The sequence below is a fragment of the Oncorhynchus nerka genome, linkage group LG2 (genome assembly GCF_034236695.1).
Source record: "Oncorhynchus nerka isolate Pitt River linkage group LG2, Oner_Uvic_2.0, whole genome shotgun sequence".
Taxonomy (NCBI): domain Eukaryota; kingdom Metazoa; phylum Chordata; class Actinopteri; order Salmoniformes; family Salmonidae; genus Oncorhynchus; species Oncorhynchus nerka.
Window position 1 is genome coordinate 9,510,307 of NC_088397.1, and position 23,919 is coordinate 9,534,225.

The window sequence follows — 23,919 nt, forward strand, 5'->3', positions numbered from 1 at the left end:
GTCTCCAACTTCAGCGATTTTGCAATTCGTTCCAGTCACAGGCAGCAGAGAACTGGAACGAAGGCGGCCAAATGAGGTGTTGGCTTTAGGGATGATCAGTGAGATACACCTGCTGGAGCGCGTGCTACGGATGGGTGTTGCCATCGTGACCAGTGAACTGAGATAAGGCAGAGCTTTACCTAGCATGGACTTGTAGATGACCTGGAGCCAGTGGGTCTGGCGACGAATATGTAGCGAGGGCCAGCCGACTAGAGCATACAAGTCGCAGTGGTGGGTGGTATAAGGTGCTTTAGTGACAAAACGGGTGGCACTGTGATAAACTGCATCCAGTTTGCTGAGTAGAGTGTTGGAAGCAATTTTGTAGATGACATCGCCGAAGTCGAGGATCGGTAAGATAGTCAGTTTTACTAGGGTAAGTTTGGCGGCGTGAGTGAAGGAGACTTTGTTGCGGAATAGAAAGCCGACTCTTGATTTGATTTTCGATTGGAGATGTTTGATATGAGTCTGGAAGGAGAGTTTACAATCTAGCCAGACACCTATGTACTTATAGATGTCCACATATTCAAGGTTGGAACCATCCAGGGTGGTGATGCTGGTCAGGCGTGCGGGTGCAGGCAGCGAACGGTTGAAAAGCATGCATTTGGTTTTACTAGCGTTTAAGAGCAGTTGGAGGCCACGGAAGGAGTGTTGTATGGCATTGAAGCTCGTTTGGAGGTTAGATAGCACAGTGTCCAAGGACGGGCCGGAAGTATATAGAATGGTGTCGTCTGCGTAGAGGTGGATCAGGGAATCGCCCGCAGCAAGAGCAACATCATTGATATATACAGAAAAAGAGTCGGCCCAGTTGAACCTGTGGCACCCCATAGAGACTTCCAGAGGACCGGACAGCATGCCCTCCGATTTGACACACTGAACTCTGTCTGCAAAGTAATTGGTGAACCAGGCAAGGCAATCATCCGAAAAACCGAGGCTGCTGAGTCAGCCGATAAGAATATGGTAGACTAGATCGGGCCGCGTTCTGTTAGGTAGACTAGATCGGGCTGCGTTCTGGTAGGTAGACTAGATCGGGCCGCGTTCTGTGAGGTAGACTAGATCGGGCCGCGTTCTGTGAGGTAGACTAGATCGGGCCGCGTTCTGTGAGGTAGACTAGATCGGGCCGCGTTCTGTGAGGTAGACTAGATCGGGCCGCGTTCTGTTAGGTAGACTAGATCGGGCTGCGTTCTGTGAGGTAGACTAGATCGGGCCGCGTTCTGTTAGGTAGACTAGATCGGGCCGCGTTCTGTTAGGTAGACTAGATCGGGCCGCGTTCTGTCAGGTAGACTAGATCGGGCCGCGTTCTGTCAGGTAGACTAGATCGGGCCGCGTTCTGTCAGGTAGACTAGATCGGGCCGCGTTCTGTCAGGTAGACTAGATCGGGCCGCGTTCTGTCAGGTAGACTAGATCGGGCCGCGTTCTGTCAGGTAGACTAGATCGGGCCGCGTTCTGTCAGGTAGACTAGATCGGGCCGCGTTCTGTCAGGTAGACTAGATCGGGCCGCGTTCTGTGAGGTAGACTAGATCGGGCCGCGTTCTGTGAGGTAGACTAGATCGGGCCGCGTTCTGTCAGGTAGACTAGATCGGGCCGCGTTCTGTCAGGTAGACTGGATCGGGCCGCGTTCTGTTAGGTAGACTGGATCGGGCCGCGTTCTGTTAGGTAGACTGGATCGGGCCGCGTTCTGTTAGGTAGACTGGATCGGGCCGCGTTCTGTTAGGTAGACTGGATCGGGCCGCGTTCTGTTAGGTAGACTGGATCGGGCCGCGTTCTGTTAGGTAGACTGGATCGGGCCGCGTTCTGTTAGGTAGACTGGATCGGGCCGCGTTCTGTTAGGTAGACTGGATCGGGCCGCGTTCTGTTAGGTAGACTAGATCGGGCCGCTTTCTGTTGTCCTCCTTTCCTGACCTGCTTTCACCCAACACATCCCTCTATGGCTGATTATTCAAACTAACAGTTTGTAATCATTAATTCAATACCAGATGTTGAATAATCCATGAGTAGATACGCTAAACTTCCAATTTCCTGCCACTGAACAGCTTGTCATAGATAACCTAGACTGAGGTAGCCGACTCTGGTGCTATAAATACCCAGTTTGGATTCCCTGGGTGGTGTTCGGCATCAAACGGTAGAAAACTGACTGAAACGGGGAGAGACGACTAGAACTCGGCTCCAATAAGACACATTCATTTTCTGTTTCAAAATGTTTTGCTACGGTGTGCCCTAATAAATATGACCCTAATGATTTGGTCCCTGGTCTTGATGCACGTTACCTCTGGCCCTGTCTGTTGATTGGATTGGACCATTACAAAGGACATGTCCAGACAGTACACATGTTGTTTTCAGCATTGTTCTCTCCCCACAGCAAGAAGGGCTGGCTGCCCAGTTCAGCCACATGAGTGTGGTGCGCCAGGCGTCCAGCGACGTCACTAACGGCGGCCCCCACCCTGCCATGTACCCCTTGGGCCCTGTGGTGCTCCAGGCCCCCCTGCAGCACCAGCAGACTGGCTACATGGTGGCCCCTCCAGGGCCCCCTGTGGTGGGGCCAACCCAGGCCTACCCCGGCCCTGCCCACCCTATGAGCCAGCCGGTCATGCAGCAGCAGCAGGGCTACATGCCACAGCAGGTACAACAGTTAGTCACTCACATGGTCAGTCAACACACCATCTCATGGCATCGTCTACTTCCTACCTACTTGTTGGTCTCAGTCTCCTTCAGTAATATCAGTGATATTATCCAGAGATGATCACAATTTAGATTGACCTCAGATCCTCTCTGAGAAAAGTGTTCAGATTCCAAGGTGACCAGAGAAACTCTTGTCTGCTCGTTGTCATTCCTCTCCTGTAGATGCACACATGTTACTGTGCTCCAGCCCAGGACCCCCACTCCCACTGCAACCAGCACTATCGCCCTGTCAGCCCCGTGCACTACACCAGCCCCCAGACCCAGCCTCTTCCCCAGCAGCCAGGTAAACACACACACTGCTCTCTCTCTGTGTTTGTCTTGATTAACTGAGCTGTCTCCCAGTGAGCTGCAGTATTCTGTTTCTCTGCACCCTGGGGGGGACACAGTTGTTAGCTACAGCCTCCTGCCTCAACACAGCTCTGTTTTACTGGTTGTTAGCTACAGCCTCCTGCCTCAACACAGCTGTTTTACTGGTTGTTGTCTTCAGCCTCCTGCCTCAACACAGCTCTGTTTTACTGGTTGTTAGCTACAGCCTCCTGCCTCAACACAGCTCTGTTTTACTGGTTGTTAGCTACAGCCTCCTCAACACAGCTGTTTTACTGGTTGTCTACAGCCTCCTGCCTCAACACAGCTCTGTTTTACTGGTTGTCTACAGCCTCCTGCCTCAACACACCACAGCTCCTTTTTACTGGTTGCCTCCTGCTGAACGCAGCACTGTGGCCATTTACTGGCTTTAATGTGGAGGAATGCTACGCTATCGTCTGTCGGGGGAATTAGGAGGCATCTCTTGGGGCTGAGCAGAGGGACAAATTAGGCTATATACTGTTAGTCTACTAGTGCATAAACAGTGGAATATCCAGACACAGTGAAAATAATGACTGTTTACAAACCACTTGCATAAGGAAGTTGCTTCTGCAATTAAACAGTTTTGCTGAAGGCTTCAGTATAAATGATGCTTGTGGGAATTGAACCTACAACCTCACGACACTCTTAACTCAGCCACACTGGACCACAGGGGTGTTGGTGATAGGAAAGTCTGGAGTCTGGACTGGACCACAGGGGTGTTGGTGATGGGAAAGTCGAGTCTGTACTGGACCACAGGGGTGTTGGTGATGGGAAAGTCTGGAGTCTGGACTGGACCACAGGGGTGTTGGTGATGAAGACCAGGAGTCTGGACTGGACCACAGAGGTGTTGAAAATGAAGACCAGGAGTCTGGACTGGAACACAGAGGTGTTGGTGATGAAGACCAGGAGTCTGGACTGGACCACAGGGGTGTTGGTGATGGGAAAGTCTGGAGTCTGGAATGGATCACAGAGGTGTTGGTGATGAAGACCAGGAGTCTGGACTGGAACACAGAGGTGTTGGTGATGAAGACCAGGAGTCTGGACTGGAACACAGAGGTGTTGGTGATGAAGACCAGGAGTCTGGACTGGAACACAGAGGTGTTGGTGATGAAGACCAGGATTCTGGACTGGAACACAGAGGTGTTGGTGATGAAGACCAGGAGTCTGGACTGGAACACAGAGGTGTTGACGATGAAGACCAGGAGTCTGGACTGGACCACAGAGGTGTTGAAAATGAAGACCAGGAGTCTGGACTGGAACACAGAGGTGTTGGTGATGAAGACCAGGAGTCTGGACTGGACCACAGAGGTGTTGGTGATGAAGACCAGGAGTCTGGACTGGAACACAGAGGTGTTGGTGATGAAGACCAGGAGTCTGGACTGGAACACAGAGGTGTTGGTGATGAAGACCTGGAAAGCGGAGTGGTAGAATGCGGGGCCGGGATGCTGTCTGAGAGTTCTATGATTCTCACAGTGAACCGGTCTCTTTTTCAGCCCCTCACTTCTCTTCAGTCTCTCTCTCCTCTCCTCCAGCGGTCTCTATTCAGCCCCTCAACTCTTCTTCTCCAACGGCCATAATGATGATGACTTCCTGTTCCTTCAGGGTCGTCATTTGTGTTATTACAATGTGTCTTTTTGGAACCGTTCAGTCCTGCAGATTACAACATAAAGGCACACTGACAATGGACATAAAGCACCTGTTAGCAACTTCCTATTCACCTGCTGTACCAAGGCAATCTGATCCTGTTCTCTGTGTGCTCAGGTGGAATGGTGTGTGGGGGAATATAATGGGAGAGTCATTTCATGCTTGGTTTGTGAGCAGAGGTCTGGAGAGAGACTGGAGGTCAGAATAGTGTCCCGCTCCTTCACATATGAAACCATTCATTGTCTATTGGTCTCGTCTTGTTCCACTTTTCCTCATTGGGGCTAAAGAATGTTCCAGTCACCTTTTTTTACAAAAGAACGACGACGACGACTAATGCGGTCCCTGGATTTCTCTGTGAGAAGCAGCAGGCTGTAACCTTGACATTCAGCTGTCCACTATGGAACAAGCACTACTATTTCCAGCACCGGTTTGACGTTGCTAGAGAGACCGCCCTTTTGACGTTGCTAGAGAGACCGCCCTTTTGACGTTGCTAGAGAGACCGCCCTTTTGACGTTGCTAGAGAGACCGCCCTTTTGACGTTGCTAGAGAGACCGCCCTTTTGACGTTGCTAGAGAGACCGCCCTTTTGACGTTGCTAGAGAGACCGCCCTTTTGACGTTGCTAGAGAGACCGCCCTTTTGACGTTGCTAGAGAGACCGCCCTTTTGACGTTGCTAGAGAGACCGCCCTTTTGACGTTGCTACGCCCTTTTGACGTTGCTACGCCCTTTTGACGTTGCTACGCCCTTTTGACGTTGCTAGAGAGATCGCCCTTTTGACGTTGCTAGAGAGACCGCCCTTTTGACGTTGCTAGAGAGACCGCCCTTTTGACGTTGCTAGAGAGACCGCCCTTTTGACGTTGCTAGAGAGACCGCCCTTTGACGTTGCTAGAGAGACCGCCCTTTTGACGTTGCTAGAGAGACCGCCCTTTGACGTTGCTAGAGAGACCGCCCTTTGACGTTGCTAGAGAGACCGCCCTTTGACGTTGCTAGAGAGACCGCCCTTTGACGTTGCTAGAGAGACCGCCCTTTGACGTTGCTAGAGAGACCGCCCTTTGACGTTGCTAGAGAGACCGCCCTTTGACGTTGCTAGAGAGACCGCCCTTTGACGTTGCTAGAGAGACCGCCCTTTTGACGTTGCTAGAGAGACCGCCCTTTTGACGTTGCTACGCCCTTTTGACGTTGCTACGCCCTTTTGACGTTGCTAGAGAGACCGCCCTTTTGACGTTGCTAGAGAGACCGCCCTTTTGACGTTGCTAGCGAGACCGCCCTTTTGACGTTGCTAGAGAGACCGCCCTTTTGACGTGGCTAGAGAGAGACCGCCCTTTTGCCGTTGCTAGAGAGAGACCGCCCTTTTGCCGTTGCTAGAGAGACACCGCCCTTTTGCCGTTGCTAGAGAGACCGTCCTTTTTCTATGTTGCACATTTTGCGTCGTCTGTTTTTGTCATTTGCTTATATTGCTTATGTCTTTGTTTTCGCTATGTTTTTTTCTCACTACCCTCTTCCTTCCTTGGAATCAATATTGTATGATTTTCGCCATGTTTTAGATGTCTTCTACATTGTAATGGGTATCATACTCTGGGTGGTTCGAGCCCTGAATGCTGATTGGCTAACAGCCGTGGTATATCAGACAGTTTACCACAGGGATGACAAAACATGTATTTTTACTGCTCTAATTACGTTGGTAACCAGTTTATAATATCAATAAGGCACCTTGGGGGTTTGTGATATATGACCAATATACCACGGCTACCACGCGTTGCGTCGTGCATAAGAACAGCCCTTAGCTGTGGTATATTGGCCACATACCACACCCCCTCGGGCCTTATTGCTTAATTCTAATACAAGTAAAGAGAGATCATCTCCCAAGACAACAGAGGCATATTAAATATGTTTCTCATTTCACTTGGCCTCATTCATTCATGGTCGTTGTGAATAGAATTAATGGCACCATTTTGTTTAAAAACAATTAATTGAAATGTTCTACATCTCACTAGATTATTTCAATAGAAGTGAATTGTAACGTCCTAATGTTACTGAAGGTTACCACGCTGTGATGCCAAATCAGCCCCAAGGCCCTCAGCATCAGAACCTGGTGAACAACCAGCAGCACAGCAATCTGGGAAATCACATGACGGCCTTCATGGTCCAGTACCCTTCAATGCCTTCTTATCAGGTACGTTCTTATTGGCTTATCATTATTAAACTGTTGTTGTTGTTTAAATAAAGAAAAACAATTGATTTGTCCTTTCCTTTTGCTTCGACATGGTTTGATCTTGCTCTTGTGAACATCTTTGCCTGACTGAAAATCTTATAATTAGATCAATCGAACTCTGAAATGTTAAATAGTTTGAGGATTGAATTGAAAAGAGATTTGAAAGGGATCCGACATCAGATGTCTGTATCAATTGTAAATGTAAAAAATAAATCCTCCTGCTTAACCCTGTTTTTCCATATGGTCTGTGTGCGTGGTGCAGGTATCAATGCCCCAGGGGTCTCAGAACATGCCTCCACATCAGCAGGCATGTCAACAGCCCATGATGATCCAGAGCCATCCAAGCCAAGCTCCCATGGCCATGTCAGGCATGCAGGTTTACTACAGTGTCATGCCCCCAAATCAACACAGCACCATGAGGTAGGAACTGATCTGTTCTGTTGTTGACGGTAGGAAGATGGACTGTGTATTAAATAGTCTAAGTGTTATAGTCTAAGGTCTGTAATCTGGTACCGTTTCATATTCCAAAGTAGTTCAACGTTGAAGAAAGTGGCGCAGATACCGATGTACCAACCAAACTGCCAACACCATTTACAACAGTCCATTATAGTAGCTAGACTCTATAGAGCCCCCCGTTCCCCCCCAGAGCCATAGTTCTCCTATAGTGTGGTTGATGAAGTTATTGCCGGTGTAGAAACCGGTCCTCATGGGAGCTGAGGTGTACTATTAAGACTGGGCTGCACTGCACCTGTATCATCAGCCTTATAAATCATCCTCCAGACTGCCCTACTAACAGAAGCTCCACTGAGCTGAAAGTGACCTCCAGACTGCCCTACTAACAGAAGCTCCACTGAGCTGAAAGTGACCTCCAGACTGCTCTACTAACAGAAGCTCCACTGAGCTGAAAGTGACCTCCAGACTGCTCTACTAACAGAAGCTCCACTGAGCTGAAAGTGACCTCCAGACTGCTCTACTAACAGAAGCTCCACTGAGCTGAAAGTCACCTCCAGACTGCTCTACTAACAAACACTGCTGAGCTGAAAGTGACCTCCAGACTGCTCTACTAACAGAAGCTCCACTGAGCTGAAAGTGACCTCCAGACTGCTCTACTAACAGACTCCACTGAGCTGAAAGTGACCTCCAGACTGCCCTACTAACAGAAGCTCCACTGAGCTGAAAGTGACCTCCATACTGCCCTGCTAACAGAAGCTCCACTGAGCTGAAAGTGACCTCCAGACTGCCCTACTAACAGAAGCTCCACTGAGCTGAAATTGATCTCCAGACTGCCCTACTAACAAACTCCACTGAGCTGAAAGTGACCTCCAGACTGCTCTACTAACAAACTCCACTGAGCTGAAAGTCACCTCCAGACTGCCCTACTAACAGAAGCTCCACTGAGCTGAAAGTGACCTCCAGACTGCTCTACTAACAGAAGCTCCACTGAGCTGAAAGTGACCTCCAGACTTCCCTACTAACAAACTCCACTGAGCTGAAAGTGACCTCCAGACTGCCCTACTAACAGAAGCTGAAAGTGACCTCCAGACTGCTCTACTAACAAACTCCACTGAGCTGAAAGTGACCTCCAGACTGCCCTACTAACAGACTCCACTGAGCTGAAAGTGACCTCCAGACTGCCCTACTAACAGACTCCACTGAGCTGAAAGTTACTTCCCTCCCTGTTGTACTGGTTCCTATATTCCGCCCCACAGCATCAGTTTTATTTGTATTTTTATTTTTATTTTACCTTTATTTTACTAGGCAAGTCAGTTAAGAACAAATTCTTATTTTCAATGACGGCCTAGGAACAGTGGGTTAACTGCCTGTTCAGGGGCAGAACGACAGATTTTGTACCTTGTCAGCTCGGGGATTTGAACTTGCAACCTTTCGGTTACTAGTCCAATGCTCTAACCACTAGCCGCCCCAAATACTGTCAGTGTTAATATTAGGTGTCCCAAATAAAACCCTATTCTCTATATAGTGCACTACTTTTAACCAGAGCCCTATGGGTACAGTACCAGGCAGCTGTAATGACAGAGTGATTCAGGTCATAAAGAGGAAATGAATGACATGTTTGTTTGTTCTCATGGACTGTCACCGTTAATCAGAGATCATTAACCTACCTTTTAATACAAGACTATTTCTGAAACATTGTGTTGGGGCTCTTTAAGGGAGACTTGGAGAGCAAATATAAAGTGGCTGGCTGCTGGTGCTATCAATGTCTTTTTAATTGATGCCTCATAGAGCTCTATAAATATATTGACTAAGCAAGTGTCTCCACAGTCCATCGATGGGTTTCTTACCTCCTGCTGGGGCAGAGCAGATGCAGTTTCCCCGGGCTTCGTCTCCGTGTGGAACCCAGCAGCTACCAGGACAGCAGTGCTCAGGTAACCCCTCTCAGCAACACCAAGGTCGTGGGTTCAATTCCCCCCAGGATCACACACATACTAAAATAGAGACCATTCGCTTTGAAAGACCCTTAAGTATGAGATTTGAAACCATTGAAATGGTTTTCCTGCCTTGTGTGTCCTGTCCATCCGAGGATGGAAACGTTCCTTTGACCATGAAGCTGTGATTTTGACGTTGTTGTTGTAACTGTGTGTAGGTGTGCTCCCCGGTCCTCACAGTGGTGGTATGGTGATGATGCAGCTGACCCTGCCCCCTAACCACCAGCCCAGAGCCCACTCCCCTCCACAGTGGAAACACAACAGATACTACAGTCTGGATCACACACGCAGCCAGAGGTCCTCAGAACAACTAAACAACTCGCAGGTAACTACTCAGAACAACTAGACAACTCACAGGTAACTACTCAGAACAACTAAACATCTCACAGGTAACTACTCAGAACAACTAGACAACTCACAGGTAACTACTCAGAACAACTAAACAACTCACAGGTAACTACTCAGAACAACTAAACATCTCACAGGTAACTACTCAGAACAACTAGACAACTCACAGGTAACTACTTAGAACAACTAGACAACTCACAGGTAACTACTTAGAACAACTAGACAACTCACAGGTAACTACTTAGAACAACTAGACCACTCACAGGTAACTACTCAGAACAACTAGACAACTAACAGGTAACTACTCAGAACAACTAGACCACTAACAGGTAACTACTTAGAACAACTAGACCACTAACAGGTAACTACTCAGAACAACTAGACCACTAACAGGTAACTACTCAGAACAACTAGACCACTAACAGGTAACTACTCAGAACAACTAGACCACTAACAGGTAACTACTCAGAACAACTAGACCACTAACAGGTAACTACTCAGAACAACTAGACCACTAACAGGTAACTACTTAGAACAACTAGACCACTAACAGGTAACTACTCAGAACAACTAGACCACTAACAGGTAACTACTCAGAACAACTAGACCACTAACAGGTAACTACTCAGAACAACTAGACCACTAACAGGTAACTACATTTACATTTACATTTAAGTCATTTAGCAGACGCTCTTATCCAGAGCGACTTACAAATTGGTGCTTTCACCTTATGACATCCAGTGGAACAGCCACTTTACAATAGTGCATCTAGGTCTTTTAAGGGGGGTGAGAAGGATTACTTTATCCTATCCTAGGTATTCCTTAAAGAGGTGGGGTTTCAGGTGTCTCCGGAAGGTGGTGATTGACTCCGCTGTCCTGGCGTCGTGAGGGAGTTTGTTCCACCATTGGGGGGCCAGAGCAGCGAACAGTTTTGACTGGGCTGAGCGGGAACTGTACTTCCTCAGTGGTAGGGAGGCGAGCAGGCCAGAGGTGGATGAACGCAGTGCCCTTGTTTGGGTGTAGGGCCTGATCAGAGCCTGGAGGTACTGAGGTGCCGTTCCCCTCACAGCTCCGTAGGCAAGCACCATGGTCTTGTAGCGGATGCGAGCTTCAACTGGAAGCCAGTGGAGAGAGCGGAGGAGCGGGGTGACGTGAGAGAACTTGGGAAGGTTGAACACCAGACGGGCTGCGGCGTTCTGGATGAGTTGTAGGGGTTTAATGGCACAGGCAGGGAGCCCAGCCAACAGCGAGTTGCAGTAATCCAGACGGGAGATGACAAGTGCCTGGATTAGGACCTGCGCTGCTTCCTGTGTGAGGCAGGGTCGTACTCTGCGGATGTTGTAGAGCATGAACCTACAGGAACGGGCCACCGCCTTGATGTTGTTTGAGAACGACAGGGTGTTGTCCAGGATCACGCCAAGGTTCTTAGCGCTCTGGGACGAGGACACAATGGAGTTGTCAACCGTGATGGCGAGATCATGGAACGGGCAGTCCTTCCCGGGAGGAAGAGCAGCTCCGTCTTGCCGAGGTTCAGCTTGAGGTGATGATCCGTCATCCACACTGATATGTCTGCCAGACATGCAGAGATGCGATTCGCCACCTGGTCGTCAGAAGGGGAGAGGAGAAGATTAATTGTGTGTCGTCTGCATAGCAATGATAGGAGAGACCATGTGAGGTTATGACAGAGCCAAGTGACTTGGTGTATAGCGAGAATAGGAGAGGTCCTAGAACAGAGCCCTGGGGACACCAGTGGTGAGAGCACGTGGTGAGGAGACGGATTCTCGCCACGCCACCTGGTAGGAGCGACCTGTCAGGTAGGACGCAATCCAAGCGTGGGCCGCGCCGGAGATGCCCAACTCGGAGAGGGTGGAGAGGAGGATCTGATGGTTCACAGTATCGAAGGCAGCCGATAGGTCTAGAAGGATGAGAGCAGAGGAGAGAGAGTTAGCTTTAGCAGTGCGGAGCGCCTCCGTGATACAGAGAAGAGCAGTCTCAGTTGAATGACTAGTCTTGAAACCTGACTGATTTGGATCAAAAAAGGTCATTCTGAGAGGGATAGCGGGAGAGCTGGCCAAGGACGGCACGTTCAAGAGTTTTGGAGAGAAAAGAAAGAAGGGATACTGGTCTGTAGTTGTTGACATCGGAGGGATCGAGTGTAGGTTTTTTCAGAAGGGGTGCAACTCTCGCTCTCTTGAAGACGGGAGGGACGTAGCCAGCGGTCAGGGATGAGTTGATGAGCGAGGTGAGGTAAGGGAGAAGGTCACCGGAGATGGTCTGGAGAAGAGAGGAGGGGATAGGGTCAAGCGGGCAGGTTGTTGGGCGGCCGGCCGTCACAAGACGCGAGATGTCATCTGGAGAGAGAGGGGAGAAAGAGGTCAGAGCACAGGGTAGGGCAGTGTGAGCAGAACCAGCGGTGTCGTTTGACTTAGCAAACGAGGATCGGATGTCGTCGACCTTCTTTTTCAAAATGGTTGACGAAGTCATCTGCAGAGAGGAGGAGGGGAGGGGGGATTCAAGAGGGAGGAGAAGGTGGCAAAGAGCTTCCTAGGGTTAGAGGCAGATGCTTGGAATTTAGAGTGGTAGAAAGTGGCTTTAGCAGCAGAGACAGAGGAGGAAAATGTAGAGAGGAGGGAGTGAAAGGATGCCAGGTCCGCAGGGAGGCGAGTTTTCCTCCATTTCCGCTCGGCTGCCCGAGCCCTGTTCTGTGAGCTCGCAATGAGTCGTCGAGCCACGGAGCGGGAGGGGAGGACCGAGCCGGCCTGGAGGATAGGGGACATAGAGAGTCAAAGGATGCAGAAAGGGAGGAGAGGAGGGTTGAGGAGGCAGAATCAGGAGATAGGTTGGAGAAGGTTTGAGCAGAGGGAAGAGATGATAGGATGGAAGAGGAGAGAGTAGCGGGGGAGAGAGAGCGAAGGTTGGGACGGCGCGATACCATCCGAGTAGGGGCAGTGTGGGAAGTGTTGGATGAGAGCGAGAGGAAAAGGATACAAGGTAGTGGTCGGAGACTTGGAGGGGAGTTGCAATGAGGTTAGTGGAGGAACAGCATCTAGTAAAGATGAGGTCGAGCGTATTGCCTGCCTTGTGAGTAGGGGGAAGGTGAGAGGGTGAGGTCAAAGAGGAGAGGAGTGGAAAGAAGGAGGCAGAGAGGAATGAGTCAAAGGTAGACGTGGGAGGTTAAAGTCGCCCAGAACTGTGAGAGGTGAGCCGTCCTCAGGAAAGGAGCTTATCAAGGCATCAAGCTCATTGATGAACTCTCCGAGGGAACCTGGAGGGCGATAAATGATAAGGATGTTAAGCTTGAAAGGGCTGGTAACTGTGACAGCAGAACAACTAGACCACTAACAGGTAACTACTCAGAACAACTAGACCACTAACAGGTAACTACTCAGAACAACTAGACCACTAACAGGTAACTACTCAGAACAACTAGACCACTAACAGGTAACTACTCAGAACAACTAGACCACTAACAGGTAACTACTGAGCTGCTGATAATTAGAACATAACCAGTCAGGAGTCTTTGTAATATTCTGCATGTTGGAGAGAGGGCAGGATCAGCCTGGGAGAGGGGGCAGGATCAGCCTGGGAGAGGGGCAGGATCAGCCTGGGAGAGGGGGCAGGATCAGCCTGAGGGAGAGGGGGCAGGATCAGCCTGAGGGAGAGGGGGCAGGATGACTGATCTACACATCTTGCATCCCAAAAAACTGCTCATTGTGTTATCAAGATAAGCGACTCCGAGCATCTTGCTCAGGCCCGTCTCTTTGAACTAGGGATACACTTTCCCTCTGATGGTTTCTATGTCCCCTCTGACCCCCACCTCCCTGTCCCTCCTTTTTTGCCTCTGTCCTATAGAACACTCCCCAGCTGGGCGGCCCCAGCACGCCTCCAGCCCAGCCCCAAGCCCCAACCCACCAACTCACCTCCATAAAGAACCTCCGCTCGGCCGGCCTCACCCCCATCCCCATAATGGCCCAGTTCCCCAGACCCTTCGGACCAGGGCAGGCAGTGGACGGTAGATACCCATTGCTGGGTCAACCCCTCCAGTACAACCCTGCCATCAGGCCTCCGCTGATCCATGGCACACACCACATGATCCCCAACCACCACCACGTGAGTCCTCAGAACACACACACACCACATGATCCCCAACCACCACCACGTGAGTCCTCAGAACACACACACACACCACATGATCCCAAACCACCACCACGTGAGTCCTCAGAACACACACACACACCACATGATCCCAAACCACCACCACGTGAGTCCTCAGAACACACACACACACCACATGATCCCCAACCACCACCACGTGAGTCCTCAGAACACACACACACCACATGATCCCCAACCACCACCACGTGAGTCCTCAGAACACACACACACCACATGATCCCCAACCACCACCACGTGAGTCCTCAGAACACACACACACCCACATGATCCCCAACCACCACCACGTGAGCCTCAGAACACACACACACACCACATGATCCCCAACCACCACCATGTGAGTCCTCAGAACACACACACACCACATGATCCCCAACCACCACCACGTGAGTCCTCAGAACACACACACACACCACATGATCCCCAACCACCACCACGTGAGTCCTCAGAACACACACCACATGATCCCCAACCACCACCATGATCCCAGAACAACACACCACCACATGATCCCCAACCACCACCACGTGAGTCCTCAGAACACACACACACCACATGATCCCCAACCACCACCACGTGAGTCCTCAGAACACACACACACACCACATGATCCCCAACCACCACCACGTGAGTCCTCAGAACACACACCACATGATCCCCAACCACCACCACGTGAGTCCTCAGAACACACACCACATGATCCCCAACCACCACCACGTGAGTCCTCAGAACACACACACACCACATGATCCCCAACCACCACCACGTGAGTCCTCAGAACACACACACACCACATGATCCCCAACCACCACCACGTGAGTCCTCAGAACACACACCCACCACCACACGTGAGTCCTCAGAACACACACACCACATGATCCCAGAACCACCACCACGTGAGTCCTCAGAACACATCCCACATGATCCCCAACCACCACCACGTGAGTCCTCAGAACACACACACCACATGATCCCCAACCACCACCACGTGAGTCCTCAGAACACACACCACATGATCCCCAACCACCACCACGTGAGTCCTCAGAACACACACCACATGATCCCCAACCACCACCACGTGAGTCCTCAGAACACACACACACACACCACATGATCCCCAACCACCACCACGTGAGTCCTCAGAACACACACACACCACATGATCCCCAACCACCACCACGTGAGTCCTCAGAACACACACACACCACATGATCCCCAACCACCACCACGTGAGTCCTCAGAACACACACACACACCACATGATCCCCAACCACCACCACGTGAGTCCTCAGAACACACACCACATGATCCCCAACCACCACCACGTGAGTCCTCAGAACACACACACACACCACATGATCCCCAACCACCACCACGTGAGTCCTCAGAACACCACCACGTGACACACACACACACATGATCCCCAACCACCACCACGTGAGTCCTCAGAACACACACACACCACATGATCCCCAACCACCACCACGTGAGTCCTCAGAACACACACACACACATGATCCCCAACCACCACCACGTGAGTCCTCAGAACACACACACACACATGATCCCCAACCACCACCACGTGAGTCCTCAGAACACACACACACACCACATGATCCCCAACCACCACCACGTGAGTCCTCAGAACACACACACACACCACATGATCCCCAACCACCACCACGTGAGTCCTCAGAACACACACACACCACATGATCCCCAACCACCACCACGTGAGTCCTCAGAACACACACACACCACATGATCCCCAACCACCACCACGTGAGTCCTCAGAACACACACACACCACATGATCCCCACCACCACGTGAGTGATCCCCAACCCACCACCACGTGAGTCCTCAGAACAACACACACCACATGATCCCCAACCACCACCACGTGAGTCATTATCTCAGAACACACACACACACCAGGATCCCCAACCACCACCACGTGAGTCCTCAGAACACACACACACACACATGATCCCCAACCACCACCACGTGAGTCCTCAGAACACACACACACCACATGATCCCCAACCACCACCACGTGAGTCCTCAGAACACACACACACCACATGATCCCCAACCACCACCACGTGAGTCCTCAGAACACACACACACCACATGATCCCCAACCACCACCACGTGAGTCCTCAGAACACACACACACCACATGAGTCCCACAACCACCCGTACAAGCACCATGAGTTGGGGTTGTTTCATACCAGACAAAATGTACCAAATCTGTGACATGAAAATGTAAGATTAAAATATGAAAAAGTAGACAAAATCTCAGTCCAGTCAACATGTCTGCCTCCTTTTCCTTTTCCCTCAGGGCCCAATGGGAATCCGGCATCATGGGGGGCGAGGTTCAAAGAGGAGACCACCACCTAGGAAGTCATTATCATCAGATCTTAGTGTAGGTGACCCAGGTAATAGAGAGGAGAGACCGTGACCCAGGGACATTTAACATTTACATTTAAGTATTTGATGACAGGTCCTACGCCTCACCTACTGTTATAGTTGATGACAGACGCTCTCCAGACAGTAGTGAATGATGACAGGCCGACTTAAACAAATTCATAGGTGCATTCACCTTATGACATCCAGTGGAACAGTAGTGCATCTAAATCTTTTAAGGGGGGGTGAGAGGCCCTTACTTTATCCTATCCTAGGTATTCCTTAAAGAGGTGGGGTTTCAGGTGTCTCCGGAATGATGGTGATTGACTCCTGCTGTCCTGGCAGTCGTGAGGGAGTTTGTTCCACCATTGGGGGGTCCTACTGCCAGAGCAGTTCAACAGTTTTGACTGGGCTGAGCGGGAACTGTACTTCCTCAGTGGTAGGGAGGCGAGCAGGCCAGAGGTGGATGAACGCAGTGCCCTTGTTTGGGTGTAGGGCCTGATCAGAGCCTGGAGGTACTGAGGTGCCGTTCCCCTCACAGCTCCGTGTAGGCAAGCACCATGGTCTTGTGAATGATGGATGCCTGAAACACAGTCAACTGGAAGCCAGTGGAGAGAGCGGAGGAGGCGGGGTGACGTGAGAGAACTTGGGAAGGTTGAACACCAGACGGGCTGAATGGCGTTCTGGATGAGTTGTGAATGATGACAGGTCCTACTGCCTGTAAAACACACAGTCCAGGGGTTTAATGGCATGGCAGGGAGCCCAGCCAACAGCGAGGAGAGACCTTAGTTGTTGATCTTAGGCAGGAGAGAGCCTACCTGTTCATGGTGGTTTGATCAATAGGACTGTGACGTTCCCGGTTGTAAGAGGACTCCCGTGGTATTTACATATTGGCATGTATCCATTCAGGTGTATTCTGTGGCTTTTGGCAAATGCTTTCTAATGGTCTGAAGTCGCGCTGTTGCTACTGCCTGTAAACACATAGTCCAGTTCATAGTGAATGATGACAGGCCCTACTGCCTGTAAACACACAGTCCAGTTCATAGTGAATGATGACAGGCCCTACTGCCTGTAAACACATAGTCCAGTTCATAGTGAATGATGACAGGCCCTACTGCCTGTAAACACACAGTCCAGTTCATAGTGAATGATGACAGGCCCTACTGCCTGTAAACACACAGTCCAGTTCATAGTGAATGATGACAGGCCCTACTGCCTGTAAACACAGTCCAGTTCATAGTGAATGATGACAGGCCCTACTGCCTGTAAACACAGTCCAGTTCATAGTGAATGATGACAGGCCCTACTGCCTGTAAACACATAGTCCAGTTCATAGTGAATGATGACAGGCCCTACTGCCTGTAAACACACAGTCCAGTTCATAGTGAATGATGACAGGCCCTACTGCCTGTAAACACAGTCCAGTTCATAGTGAATGATGACAGGCCCTACTGCCTGTAAACACAGTCCAGTTCATAGTGAATGATGACAGGCCTTAGCCTGTAAACACACAGTCCAGTTCATAGTGAATGATGACAGGTCCTACTGCCTGTAAACACACAGTCCAGTTCATAGTGAATGATGACAGGTCCTACTGCCTGTAAACACACAGTCCAGTTCATAGTGAATGATGACAGGCCCTACTGCCTGTAAACACAGTCCAGTTCATAGTGAATGATGACAGGTCCTACTGCCTGTAAACACACAGTCCAGTTCATAGTGAATGATGACAGGCCCTACTGCCTGTAAACACATAGTCCAGTTCATAGTGAATGATGACAGGCCCTACTGCCTGTAAACACATAGTCCAGTTCATAGTGAATGATGACAGGCCCTACTGCCTGTAAACACATAGTCCAGTTCATAGTGAATGATGACAGGCCCTACTGCCTGTAAACACATAGTCCAGTTCATAGTGAATGATGACAGGCCCTACTGCCTGTAAACACATAGTCCAGTTCATAGTGAATGTGAATGATGTCCAGTTCAGGAATGATGACAGGCCTACTGCCTGTAAACACATAGTCCAGTTCATAGTGAATGATGACAGGCCCTACTGCCTGTAAACACAGTCCAGTTCATAGTGAATGATGACAGGTCCTACTGCCTGTAAACACATAGTCCAGTTCATAGTGAATGATGACAGGTCCTACTGCCTGTAAACACATAGTCCAGTTCATAGTGAATGATGACAGGTCCTACTGCCTGTAAACACATAGTCCAGTTCATAGTGAATGATGACAGGCCCTACTGCCTGTAAACACACAGTCCAGTTCATAGTGAATGATGACAGGTCCTACTGCCTGTAAACACATAGTCCAGTTCATAGTGAATGATGGCAGGCCCATGTGGCAAATGGTTTATTTGCATAGATGCCTACTGTAGCTTTGATTGGCTATGATGCACCGGTCTGTGTAGAGTCTGGTTCTGGACAAGACATACACGTTCTTATTGGGGTTTATTTGCTGCAGTGTGTATTAATCGTCCAAACGCACGGCCACTTTCCCACTATATATTGTTCTAGAATTTTAACAAATGCCTTACTCAATGTCAGTTCCCAAACATTCTATGAAAATGTGAAAATGACCATATCTAAGTGCTCGTCAGAGAATGTACTTTTTTTTTTTATGAAAGTGCCATTCTCCCTGGGGGGGTGTGATCAGATTCGTATAAGATTTCATGTTGCTAAAACGCTGTCAGCTTCACATCAAACTACTAAAGCCGGATATTAAGCACATAGAACATATAATGGACCTATATATTTTTAAATAATATCGTCTTTGAGAACTAATAATAACCTAATTAAAAGCTAGATGAGGATAAAAAAAAAATGATGCATTCAGGAATTTTGTCTTGAGGCCCCCATGTTTTTTCATTTAGTTTGTCATTCAGATAGCAGAAGCCTTGGCAAAATGTGTTGAATTGCAGGAAATTAGCTTTTAAACAACATTTTGTCACTCCGGCCAATAGGACAGCCTCAAATGCAAGTTGGTGACCGCACCGTTGGCCAAGCCCATAGCCACACCCACCACCTAAGCCCGTTTTGATCCAGAAAAAACCTGTATGTGTGATTAGATTATGTAACCCTGTTTAGTCCCGTTTATTTATTTTGGAGTATAAATTATAATGGTCTGTGTATGGATTCCTGTTGATCATCACACTTGAGTCTTAGAACAATATTTTCTCTAATATAATATTTATAAACAACCTAGTTTAAAAAAAAAAAAAAAAAAGAATACAGTACCTGTCAAAAGTTTCTAACACACCTACTCATTCAAGGGTTTTTCTTTATTTTTACTATTTTCTATATTGTAGAATAATAAAGACATCAACTGAAATAACACATCGAATCATGTTGTAACCAAAAACGTGTTTAAACAAATCAAAATAGATTTTAGATTATTCTAAGTAGCTAGCCTTTGCCTTGATGACAGCTTTGCACACTCTTGGCATTCTCTCAACCAACTACATGAGGATTGCTTTTCCAACAGTCTAGAAGGAGTTCCCACATATGCTGAGCACTTGTTGGCTGCTTTTCCTTCACTCTGCGGTCCGACTCATCCCACACCATCTCAATTAGGTTGAGGTTGGGTGATTGTGGAAGCCTCATCACTCAAATAGCCCTTACACAGCCTGGAGGTGTGTTGGGTCATTGTCCTGTAGAAAAACAAATTGTAGTCCCACTTATCACAAACCCAGATGGGATGGCGTATCGCTGTATAATGCTGTCGTAGCCATGCTGGTTAAGTGTACATTGAATTCTAAATCAATCACAGACAGTGTCACCAGCAAAGCACCATCATACTACCTTCTTCATGGTGGGAACCACGCATGTGGAGATCATCCGTTCACCTACTCTACGTCTCAAAGACCAAACATCTCCAGTTTGGATAATGTTCATAGCTCATGTTTCTTGGACCAAGCAAATATTTTCTTGATTGACTGACCTTCATGTCTTAACGTAATGATGGACTGTTGTTGCTCTTGCCATAATATGAACTTGGTATTTTACCAATTAGGGCTATCTTCTGTATACCACCCCTACCATGTCACAACGAATCTGATTGGCTCAAACGCATTAAGAAGGAAAGAAATTCCACAAATTAACTTTCAACAAGGCACACCTGTTAATTGAAATGCATTCCAGGTGTCGACCTCATGAAGCTGGTTGAGAGAATGCCAAGAGTGTGCAAAGCTGTCATCAAGGCAAAGGGTGACTACTTTGAAGTATCTCGAATATAACGTGTATTTTGATTTGTTTAACACTTTTTTTGGTAACTACATGATTCTATATGTGTTTCATAGTTTTGATGTCTTCACTATTATTCTACAATGTAGAAAATAGTTTTAAAAAATAAAGAAAAACCCTTGAATGAGTAGGTGTGTTAGAAACGTTTGACTGCTACTGAATATGCATATATATTCTCATTCTAAACCACTTGCTGTGCACTGCAGGACCATACGAGAGTGTATTTGTTCATGTAAGAAGAAGAATTTATAGACTAGAATTAACACCTGGCTAAATAAATGAGCTGGTGTACCTAGGTGTTGGGAATATAATGATTCTCTCACATACTGGATTGGATTCCACACAGCAAGATTTTATTTTAGAAGGGAAAATGATCCGAATTGAAATCACTCTAGTAGTGTTTATTGGTCCACAATTACTCCCCAAAAACAGCTAGACTAAATGTCATCCCTGTTGCCACTAGAGATGAACAGCTTCCGTTGGTCTCCATGCAGTAAGTGGTAAAAGATCATGTTGTCAATAACTGACCTGGTGAATCAATCAATTCTCTCTCTGTGCAGTGAACGGTGGAGTCCTGGAGGTGCTGGAGCTACCAGAGGGCATCAGTCGTACGGAGGCAGACTCTCTCCTGGGGGAACTGTACAGAGGAGGGGCCATGATCAAGTGGTTGTCTGAGACCCAACAGCACCAACACCAGTCTGGTGAAACCCTGCTGAAGCACTGTGGGGCTGGGGGGGACGGTAACAACGGTGACACAAACACTGACACTACTTCCTGTTCCAATCCCCCCAGTAGTAACCATAACGACCTGGCGTCCACCTACACCATCCTGGCTGTGTTTCCCTCCAGGTACGCAGCTCAGAACGCCTTGCTCAGACACAGTGGCCCTGCCGGCCCTGGGCCCCTTCTTACCACCACGTTCAAACTCAGAACTAGCAAGAGACACTCTGATGAGTTTCACAACCAGGAGAGGACCACCTCTCAATAGCAGGGTGGGGTGCTGTAGCCAGCCAACCTGGAGAGGACTTGCTCTCAATAGCAGGGTGGGGTGCTGTAGCCAGCCAACCTGGAGAGGACTACCTCTCAATAGCAGGGTGGGGTGCTGTAGCCAGCCAACCAGGAGAGGACCACCTCTCAATAGCAGGGTGGGGTGCTGTAGCCAGCCAACCTGGAGAGGACTTGCTCTCAAAAGCAGGGTGGGGTGCTGTAGCCAGCCAACCTAGAGAGGACCACCTCTCAATAGCAGGGTGGGGTGATATGTTACTAGGGCCCCTGAGAGGTTGTTCTAGGGGCTCCCACGGGCTGCTATGAGGGGCTGCCGGTCACGGGCCCTCGCCATGGCCCCTCCACCCCACCACCACCTCCACTGCTGCCATCGGCCAACCAATCAGACACCCCTCTTCTGCAAGCATCACTCACTAGTCTCCACTCCCCACCGGACTGACAGACAGACTGATGGAGTATCACTCGGTTGGCATTATCGAACAGCTTTTTCTTGACTTGAGTTGTAGAGGCTTTCTGGGAATATGTTAATGCCTTTGGAACGTTCGCTACTTTTTGAGATGAAAATGTGTAAAAAAGGATCTGACAACACACCAATGTTGAAACACAAAGACACAGACAGAAAAACAGGAATAAAGTTCCAAAAGTGTCATATTTTATTTGCAGCCCGAACATGGTAAAGGAAGCAGCATGTTTTATTTTGTTTTGTTTTGTTTTATGTTTGTTAAAAGCTGCAGGGAGGTACTCATTCATTACAAGAGGATAATATACCAAGTGTCTCTCATTGGACAAGAGTGTCTCTCATTGGACAAGAGTGTCTCTCATTGGACAAGAGTGTCTCTCATTGGACAAGAGTGTCTCTCATTGGACAAGAGTGTCTCTCATTGGACAAGAGTGTCTCTCATTGGACAAGAGTGTCTCTCATTGGACAAGAGTGTCTCTCTGGGTCGGATTCTGATTTTGAGATCTGCAACGGATAACTCCAGATTTCAGTGTAAAATGTCCCGTTGATTTACACGAAAGCCTGAGTTGTGCCGGTGTATAATATCTATTAGGATTCGGCCCATAGAGTCAGTCTCCCGTTGGCCAGTCGGTGTGCTACTTACAACAGAAGATTAGTCTTCTAGAACAAGGTTGTGTCCCAAATGGCACCCTATTTCCCTATATAGTGCACTACTTAGGTCCCATAGGGCTGTGGTCTTATGAGCCCTATGGGACCTGGTCTAAAGTAGTGCACTATCTAGAGAATAGGGTTCCATTTGGGACTTAGCCCAACAGAATGGTGCCTTCTAACTGGGCTCGGGTGCCACTATCCATCCCTCTCCCCAACACCCCTAAAGACACCCCATCCAATTCCATTTGTATAAACTCTGACCCACCCATTTCTTTCACAATGAATCATCACTGATATGGTAGCTAAATTATTCTCACTTTTCTACACAGTAAATGGTATGTTTGCACTGGCACAAGGGAGAAATGTTTGTTTTGATAGTGGTTTATCATTTTTAAGGAAAAGATGAGAAGAACCTTGGTGCATCTCATTGATGGTTTATTCTATTTGAGCTATTCTAAAATGAATGTCCTTCTCACCAACCTCCTCCAACCCTCTCTGTTCAGTCCACCCATTCCCTGGTTATGTATCAAATGGCACCCTATTCCCTATGGGCCCTGGTCAAAAGTAGTGCACTATATAGGGTGGCCAGGCCAAATTCCTTTCGTGTTTAGTTCGTTTTACCGTTCGTATCCTATCAGAAGGGTCACTGGAAAAGTGTGCATTATTCACAACACACCCCCAACCCCATCACACCCAAACAAATGTCTATTTAAGATGGTTGTTGGTGGTGGATTCAGGAGAGATGTCCAGTCTGCTGGTGCAACATGTTTTTATTTCTGTTTGAAACCAATAAATGTTTACACCAAAACGATGTGCTTGGTCATTTCAACAACACTCCTGTCGTTTGACAAAATATGAGATTCTTTCTGCTTGCTTCATTACCACCATACAGGTAACTGCCAACATAGTGTCTTCATAGGGTGTTGGGCCACCGTGAGCCAGAACTGCTTCAATGCACCTCGGCATAGATTATACAAGTGTCGGAACTGTCGGAGGGATGCAACGCCCTTATTCCAAAATGTTGTGTTTTGTTTGATGGTGGAAAATGCTGTTTCATTCACTTCTCCAGAATCTCCCATAAGTGTTAAATTTGGTTTGATATCTGGTGACAGACGGCCATGGCATATGGTTTAGATCGGTTTTCATGCTCATCAAACTATTCCGTGACCACTTGTGTTGTCATCCTAAGGAGGCATAACCATGGTTACCAAAATAATGACCTACCTAGCATTTTTATCCACTTTAGCATGATGGGATGTTAATTGAA

General features: G+C 48.5%; 1 protein-coding gene across 11 annotated transcripts in view; it reads left to right on the forward strand.

Moving 5' to 3' along the window:
• LOC115126748 (R3H domain-containing protein 1-like) overlaps window positions 1–23,460 on the forward strand; it is a 60,922-nt gene extending 37,462 nt beyond the window's left edge. For all 11 annotated transcript variants that reach the window (XM_065022779.1, XM_065022773.1, XM_065022766.1 and 8 more), the window contains 9 exons: window positions 2,396–2,656; window positions 2,878–2,998; window positions 6,743–6,876; window positions 7,178–7,335; window positions 9,196–9,299; window positions 9,518–9,684; window positions 13,560–13,817; window positions 16,223–16,319; window positions 21,097–23,460. In XM_065022779.1, the coding sequence (XP_064878851.1) occupies window positions 2,396–2,656; window positions 2,878–2,998; window positions 6,743–6,876; window positions 7,178–7,335; window positions 9,196–9,299; window positions 9,518–9,684; window positions 13,560–13,817; window positions 16,223–16,319; window positions 21,097–21,524 (1,728 nt within the window). In that variant the 3' untranslated portion in view covers window positions 21,525–23,460. The remainder of the gene's footprint in view (window positions 1–2,395; window positions 2,657–2,877; window positions 2,999–6,742; window positions 6,877–7,177; window positions 7,336–9,195; window positions 9,300–9,517; window positions 9,685–13,559; window positions 13,818–16,222; window positions 16,320–21,096) is intronic.
• The last annotated feature ends 459 nt before the right edge of the window (window positions 23,461–23,919 follow it).